At 44.2% G+C, this 8,588-nt stretch overlaps 1 protein-coding gene across 1 annotated transcript; it reads left to right on the top strand.

Moving 5' to 3' along the window:
• Positions 1–2,533: 2,533 nt before the first annotated feature.
• On the top strand, positions 2,534–5,223 carry LOC105560816 (NADH-ubiquinone oxidoreductase 49 kDa subunit). The gene is made up of 4 exons (XM_012010259.1): positions 2,534–2,676; positions 2,938–3,371; positions 3,897–4,368; positions 4,607–5,223. The coding sequence occupies exons 1-4, from the start codon at positions 2,576–2,578 to the stop codon at positions 5,010–5,012; spliced, it is 1,413 nt and encodes a 470-aa protein (XP_011865649.1). The 5' UTR covers positions 2,534–2,575; the 3' UTR covers positions 5,013–5,223.
• Positions 5,224–8,588: the final 3,365 nt, after the last annotated feature.

An 8,588-nucleotide genomic window follows, 5' to 3' on the forward strand; every position in this document is an offset into this window, starting at 1 on the left:
AATCGTAGACATGAAATAAGAAAGAGCGAGTGTCGTCCCATATCTGTACCCGGGATAGCATCCTCGAGGTCTGTCTTTTGAAGACTGGTGAAGATGCGGAGGACAAAGTGTTTGCGCGCTACCGTGAGTCCACGTCAATTCGACGACAAGGAGGCTGCACCGAGGCGCCTCTTGTTTCTACTTAGCACTCTTCTTTTACACGACGCGTGATAAAGTGATATAACGCTTAGGCAGTCCTACATTTATATTTTATCTATACTCGTTACGATTCTAGTCGCCAAATGTACCTTTTGTATGTGTATGTATTTTCTCTCCACTTTTTCGCACGTCGAGAGGATCGCGCGCGATAGGAAGCGACACAGGACTACCCGTCCTGCTTGTAGACGCGCTTCGGCCGGGACTTTCTGCGCGAACGCGCCCCCGAGCACTCGACTCGTCAATACGGAAGTGTCGCGCGCGGGAATCAACTAATTACCCTCGCGGAGCTACGGGGCGAAGTTGCATCTCGCTGTCCCGCGTTTGTCGCCGGACAAACAGCCGGGGAGAGTCTCTCCCTGGGGTCGCCAAGCGATCGACTTTTTTGTACCTTTGTATATACGACGATATATACGCTCAATGTACACTAAAGAGAAATAAAGGAGATTGAAAAACTGGGACGCCGTCCACCTGTGCCTGATCAGGGGGCTCCGCGTACGTACGTGCGGCCGCATGCTTGGCCGCGCGCGATTACGGCAACAATGATCCATACACCATTGCTATCCTCGAAATAGCAGCCCCAATACCGTGGCTTACGTCAAACTCTTGGCAGTCGCCTCGCCCGTGAGGAAATTCGAGGTTCCTGCACACCTGTGCGAGTGCGAGACTTAATGAGCGCGAACGATTTGCGCGAGCGAGCGAGTCCGACGTTCCTCGTCTTTTTATAATAAACGTAAGAAGATATCAAAGACATTAGCGTTGCGTATATCGAGCTGCGTGATGAAATTAGTTTCACTGAAAGTGGGAGACAAAACGAGACGGAGGACCGAAATGTTAAACCAAAAGAAATGTTGGATATTCGAGTACCTGTAATGCATTATTTGCAAATTGGCATGTTGATTGCCTCGTAGAAGGCCAGAGCGATTCTGGTAAACTGCCTGTTATCCTTTGTGTGTGTGTGTGTTTTACCTGCTTGGCGATTCCTGAAAGACACAAAGGCACCTCGTTTTAACCGGTCGCAATACCTCGGTGTCGTTCGCATAGAATTCCTGCAATTAGCAATTACTGTGATAAAATTAAGGGAGATAAATTTAACCGCGGCAGCGTCGTAATACACAAATCTTAATAATTAAATTGCGCCGCGTAAGTTAGATTATGTCTCGGTAAACCCTGCCGGAAATAATTCTGCAAAATTCTACGAAACTACGAAATATAACTGCCAGAATCTAAGAAATTCTACGTAAATTGAAAAAGTGTTATAGAGAGAAATCAACAGGAAAATGCTGGAATCCTTTTGTTAATTTTTGTAATATTCCACCAGTAAGCAGATGTTTTAATTCTTTAAGATTTCGTTGTCTCGCAAATTTTTTAAACCAGTAAAGTTTTGTACTAAATTTCACAAAATCGTACGTTTTCATGAAATACTACTTGCAATAATTTCTCGATTTGAGAACATTGTAATTTGTGGCACTGTTTCGTAGATATTTTCACAAAAAAATTAATGTTTCAACGAAGATGTAAAAATTTCTACAAATTTCTATTTCAAGTCAATCGTGGTTATTTATAGAAATTTTTTTCCGCCGGGGAATTCGAATCGAGTGCTGTATTCCAGCACAGGAGGCATGCGTTAAACAGGCACGAGAATTTTAACGAGTGCGTCTCTGCTCGCCCTCGCGACAAATAGAGGATAGGCGCGCTTAAAGTTGTACCCTCTGTAATTTGGAAATAGCACCGTACGTAATGTGCACCATATTGGATCTTCGGGGGGAGTACGGGAATTCCATGGCGCTCCTCCAAAGCTCGGTTCGAAATATCCACGAGGACCGACTGTGTCCTCGCGATTTCTCGTTTTACGAACGGGCGCCTATTCGCGACGCAGGATTTCAAGTTTAGGCGCAAATAGAAGCGACAAAGGTCAAGATCCGCGCGCTCGTAACCGATCTCAGATTCCGCGAAATGAACGGACGAGATAACGCGAATAGTGAGGAAGACGCTACAGATATTTGTGTAATTGCAAATATTGCAGCTGTGTCTGAATTATAATAATTATTTATATCAATTTTATATTCTATTACACGCTGTTTTTTTTTTAACAATGGTATCGCGACGCGAAACATATTTTAGGAAACAAAGCTGCGGGGTTCGATTACGTCTAAAAAAATAGCAGCTGAAACTTTGTAGAGCCGTACATTTAGATAACGTTGCCCAGATAACCAAGCGTGAGATTCCACACGAAATGCCCCTTCCGTATTGTTACTGTCTTGCCACGACACCATTTGAAGTTGACCGAGCGAGGGCGAGCGTCGAACCTTACCGACCGAGCGTGGGTGAACGTCGAACCTTACCGACCGAGCTGTCACAGTGACGTGATGTGAGCATCATGGCGGCTAGAGTGTTGGGCTCCGTCCTGCGTAAAAACGCAGGATTTCTCGGCGCCGGCAGGTTGCTGGCGCCGAGCAACGCACCGGCGATCACCGACGTGTGAGTTAAATTAATCGCGCTTGAACGTAGCCCTGAAATTAGTCGCGTGCGCGCGTTATGTAACGACATAACCTGTCCGCCCGCCGTTCAGCTCCGGCGCGTAGTTTAGTCCAGATTGAGCGCATCAATTTCAAGGAATTTTGTCGAAATATCACGCTGATATAACTTAACGGTTGATAGACGTTCCCATAAAAGGGTAAACTTAAAAGAAAAATAGTTCGGCGTGACGGGCTCCCCTGACAACGGTCTGTATGTTCGCAGCCAGCGTCGCAAGGGCCACCAATGGAACCCGGACGCGGAGTTCCTCTCGCAGTTCGACAAGCCGGTGAAATATGCCACCGAGAAGATCGACTGGCAGCCGCCGCAAAAGGAGTCCATGCTGGCGATGGGCCCCATGGCCGAGCAGACCATACAGAATGTGAAGCTTAACTTCGGGCCGCAGCATCCGGCCGCCCACGGCGTGCTCCGGCTGATCCTGGAGCTGGACGGCGAGATCGTGCTCGGTGCCGATCCGCACATCGGCCTCCTGCACCGCGGCACGGAGAAACTCATCGAGTACAAGACCTACATGCAGGCGCTGCCCTACTTTGATCGCCTGGACTACGTCTCCATGATGTGCAACGAGCAGTGCTTCTCCCTGGCGATCGAGAAGCTGCTCAACATAGACGTGCCTCTGCGCGCAAAGTACATTCGGGGTAAAAGCGATACGAGTCCCTTTCGATAATGTGGAATATGTTGGAACGAACATGCCTGTCTCTGTACAACATTTGCGAATTGAGATGGGAAACTTATGGTCAGCCCAGCTGGCAAAGTTATTTAATTAGTTTATTACACAACGTTTCGACCCTATTCTTTTGGGTCCTTTTCGAGTGATACTGCAAATCAACATCAATGCAGTTATGAACAATGTAGGTTAATAAATCAAAAGGATTTAGTTAAAAGTTCTCGAAAAGGATCCAAAAGAATAGGGTCGAAACATTGTGCAATAAACTAATTAAATAACTAGCCAGTTGGGTTGACTACAAGTTTCCCGTCTCGATCTTTAATCATTACTGGCGACAATAAGCAAACTCTCTCCTTTCGAACATTTATGAACTTTTGACTCAAGTCTTCACCCCCTCTGATAGCATTTCAAGATGCAAGATGATGTAAAATGACGTCTCTAATGTGATTAAAACGTTATTTGGTCTTGCTACTTGGGATTCTTTCCCTGCTCGCAGTTCTCTTCGGGGAGATCACGAGGATCCTGAACCACATTATGGGCGTTGGTACGCACGCGCTGGACATCGGCGCCCTCACGCCCTTCTTCTGGCTGTTCGAGGAGCGAGAGAAGCTGATGGAGTTCTACGAGCGCGTGAGCGGCGCCCGCATGCACGCAGCCTACGTACGGCCCGGCGGCGTCGCCCTGGACATGCCGCTGGGTCTGATGGACGACATATACGACTGGGCCGCCAAATACTCTGAACGACTGGACGAAGTGGAGGATCTGCTGACGGAGAACAGAATCTGGAAGCAGCGCACGATCAATATCGGCGTCGTGTCCGCGGAGGACGCGCTGAATTGGGGCTTCAGTGGCGTGATGTTACGAGGCTCTGGAATCAAATGGGATCTGAGGAAGGTCGCACCCTACGACGCTTACCATCTGATGGATTTCGACATTCCAGTTGGCACGAATGGCGATTGCTACGACAGGTAGCTCAAAGCGTTAAGAAACAAACGGAATTTCCTGACTGTTTTAAATTGTTTAGCCTTTGTCAAAAGTAATATCTAATTATTTTTATTATTCTTATTGTCCTACGATTATACACTTTGATTTTACGTCAGTAATAATACATACAAAAGCATCCAAATGAATGAGAAATGCCGTTGCAACGTGTGTGTAACTTTCAGATATTTATAACTTATTTGGCGAGACGCCTCTTGCTTTCAGATACCTATGCCGCGTCGAGGAGATGCGGCAATCGCTGCGTATCATCCACCAGTGCTTGAATCAGATGCCCGAGGGAGAGGTTCGATGTGACGACGCCAAGATTGTGCCGCCGCGGCGGGAGGAGATGAAGAGCAGCATGGAGGCACTTATTCATCATTTCAAATTGTTCACCCAGGGTTTCCAAGTGCCACCGGGAGCGACGTACACCGCCATCGAGGCGCCGAAGGGCGAGTTCGGCGTTTACCTCGTTAGCGACGGCAGCAGCAAGCCGTATCGGTGCAAGATCAAGGCGCCGGGCTTTGCTCATCTGGCGGGTCTGCAGTACATGGGGCCCAAGCACTTCCTCGCCGACGTGGTCGCCATCATTGGCACGCTGGATGTCGTGTTCGGCGAGATTGACAGATAATTTCCTAACGATCGATAATTTATATAGCGTAGAAATGAATTTAAAAAAATTAATGCTATAAAATCGCTCGTATATGTTACGTATATAGAGATTTGCGAAGCATATGTTTACACGTTATGCGTTCGCGCGTAATGTGACTGCGATGAGCGTATAAATAAGTATTGTATATATCTCGGCGTAATATAAATGCAAATGTGACGGATATACGAAACTCTGACGTTACACCTAAACCATTCGCTGCCTAAATCCCGAAGATTGTGTGCGATTTGCGCGCGATAAGAATATACAAAACCGCGTTTCATCTAATCGGAGGTCTTCTAATTAAAAACGCTGTAACAACTTGCGGTTCGGTGCTGTGTCGCAGTACGCGATTCGCTCTCTGAATCTTCATGAGAGATGCGCAATTCTTCCGCACGCAAACCATAATGCAAAATGCAATTGACAAACGACGGGAGGGAATTACAAGACATCTTTGTTGCGCACAAGAAGAACGGAGACGGCGTTTCGCAAAACTTGTCTTTCAATACAAATATGAAACGGCATTAATTATCTCCACGAGCACGATTACATCTAGATACCATAATAACTATTAACGGCGGAGTCGATCGAAGCGCAATAAAGAAATAAGTTGCTGACCTAAATTCCAAATCACGCTAACTTCGAGACAAGAAACTAGAAACCTTTCGATTAACATTTAAATAATTTTTAGTTTATTCTGATAAAACCATCTCATAGAAAGATAATTTTTTAAATGCATTTTTTAAATCTATTTTTTTAACAACGAGCTTGCATTTGGAATAATTTAAAATTTAAATCTATTTTCACAAGTCTGTCGCATTTACAGCAAGAAAATGCATATTTCATATACAAGTTTTTCGTGTTTATGTATATTTCATATATAAGTTTTTCGTGTTTATGGCCTGAGATTTAATATCTTGCGAAATTAGCGTGACGCAACGCATTTGGATACCATTTATATTGACGGGTGCGACATCGATAGAATGTCAAGTTCATTTTTAACATTTGCAAAACTGTTTGCGACACGGGTTTAGTAAAATTTTTATTCGTCCTTTGGCGTAGAACTAGCAGCGTGAGAAACATCATAGAACCACATGGATTCACACTCGCGGATACGTTCCTCTTGTGGAAGAGAACCGGCAGCGCCTGCAAGATACCAGTCGACCTCCACCAAGCCGTTCCATTTCATTAATCCACACCGCGCTTACGCGCAAATAAGCTTCCGTCGCCGAGGAGAGAGATCTGCCGTGCGACAACGCACACTAGCAGGTAGAATTTGCACTCCGGACACGACTGCATAAGAAATAGAAGCTATTTCGAAGCCGTCTAATTTATGTTAAAACGCTAAAGAAATATTTGTGAAATTAATTTCTTTCCCTTTTTCCTCATTGTCTTCTCGTCGCGTGATCCGACGACTCGTCGAGACGACGGAGACGACACTCGCGACTAGAAGTCCGCCGCAATCAGAGGAAATTGTAGTTCATCTAATTACCGTGTCCTCCTGTCAAGCACAACGAGAAGTCAAAGCGTCGGCTTTCTCTATTCCTTTCGCTGGTGAAAACCGAACTTTGCGTTTACATGTCAGCGAGATAATATGTGATTTTCGAACGGTTTCCGACGCCCAAGAGACTCCCTTTACGAAAAACACCGTGAATTCGAGAATTTATGGAAATTCAAAGTACGAGGGCTGTTATCTCCAGTAATCTCTCTAAAAATTGAGACCGTCTGATTTGATCTGTTTTGCTTTTCTTAACTTCTCGATATGTTCAGCGATAATTAAAAAAAAAGAATTGTTTAAAGATAAGTTCTTTTATTATCGTCGTGTAATATACAGGGTGTCCTGAAATTCGCGAATCAAAATACCATAGCAAGAATGTCGTCGAAAAAATACATTAAAAAGTTATTTGCCATTTTTCGTTCCGAGCAGTAGTTTTTTTTAGATAAAAAGGTTCAAAACAGGTCAATCATAGTCGCGCGTCGGTAGTTTAGTGCACTAACACTATATCGACGCGCGACTTACGGACAGGTTTCCGTTCAACCGTAATGTATGATTGGCCTGTTTTGAACCTTTTTATCTAAAAAAAACTACTGCTCGGAACGAAAAATGGCAAATAACTTTTTAATTTATTTTTTCGACGACATTCTTGCTACGGTATTTTGATTCGCGAATTTCAGGACGCCCTGTATGTTTCTCGAAGCGCGGTGTGCTTCACTTCTCTTTTAAATTCATATAGTACATGAAGATTTGCAATTTAGAAATATGCATTTGTATACACCAACTATTGCGGTAAAATCTCTAATCTTAGTAGTTAGAATTTAAGTAACAATGATTGTTGTTCCGATACATGTTCTCGATTGAACAGAATTAATCGTTTATTTAATCGGTACCAATAAGTCCGTAGAATGATACGCAAAACGTAGTAACAGCCGTGGAACAAAGTAATGTAAAATATTATATTAAGTACGGAATTTTCCGTTACGTAGGCGGGTCAACGAATTCTCAATGTTTTTTGTTGCTTTTCGCTCGGCGCGGTGACGTACGACGTTTTTGCCAAAGTTTACCTAGCTGAAGGTCGACGCGTTCTCACTCGCTCGCCGAACGTCGAGCCGGCAGGCAGCAGCGAGAGTCGGTCTGTGCGTCGTATTACTTTTGCGTTATCGGTTTCCAAGACTCGATCGCGATGAATGCAGGGATAAATCGCTATTGATTTGCACACCTTTATATTAGTAACAAGTAACGTTCCTCGATTAATTAGTAAGTTTCTACAACTTGTAATGAGAAACGCATTGCACGTTGAGACGGCTCTTTATCAACGCATACATAGATATTTCACGAGACCAACTCGTCTAACTAAAACATGAATGTAAACCGTGGTACTTTGTCGCGGTTACATCTCATTTACGCACCGCGCTTTTAATTTAAATTATCGATTTAATTAAAATATCGATTTCGTGTAATCCAATTCAAAAGTGATTTATCCATTAGCCTATTCTTCCGAGTCAAAAAGCAAGTTGTGAGTTTGAATGAAGGCCTTCACACATAAAATTCCGTAAGGACGTAAAACGTAAGCGTAAGAAAATCAACAGATTGGATTTGCTACTGCTTGCGTTATTGCCTTACGTTCTCGACTGTGATTGGTCGATTTTCTTATGCTTACGTTTTACGTCCTTACGGAATTTTGTGTGTGAAGGCCTTAATTTGTACGACAGCAAGTCACGCGATATTTGTTAACAATATTTTGTGCGTTTCGCGGTATTTCACGTCGCGTACGGGAGTGCCGGAAATTTCGCGCGATCGATGATTTTCGCGAGTGGGCGCGTGTGAGTGCCACAAGGAAATCTGAGAGGAGGAGGAGGCCGAGGAGGCATCGGGCAACAGCGGAGAAATCGGTGAGGTTAGTGTCTTACATTTTTATGTTATTTGCATACTTGTGCATCTGTTCTGTGTTTTTATTTTATTTATTGAAGTGATTCGAACGAGGATTCAAATAAGTGTTAGAGATAAAACCGTACGTATAAAATTTTGTAGGTTATATTTAAAAGGAAGACTTTTCCAGC

Source organism: Vollenhovia emeryi, unplaced genomic scaffold (genome assembly GCF_000949405.1).
Source record: "Vollenhovia emeryi isolate VEMERY1.0 unplaced genomic scaffold, V.emery_V1.0 DF939221.1, whole genome shotgun sequence".
Lineage (NCBI taxonomy): Eukaryota > Metazoa > Arthropoda > Insecta > Hymenoptera > Formicidae > Vollenhovia > Vollenhovia emeryi.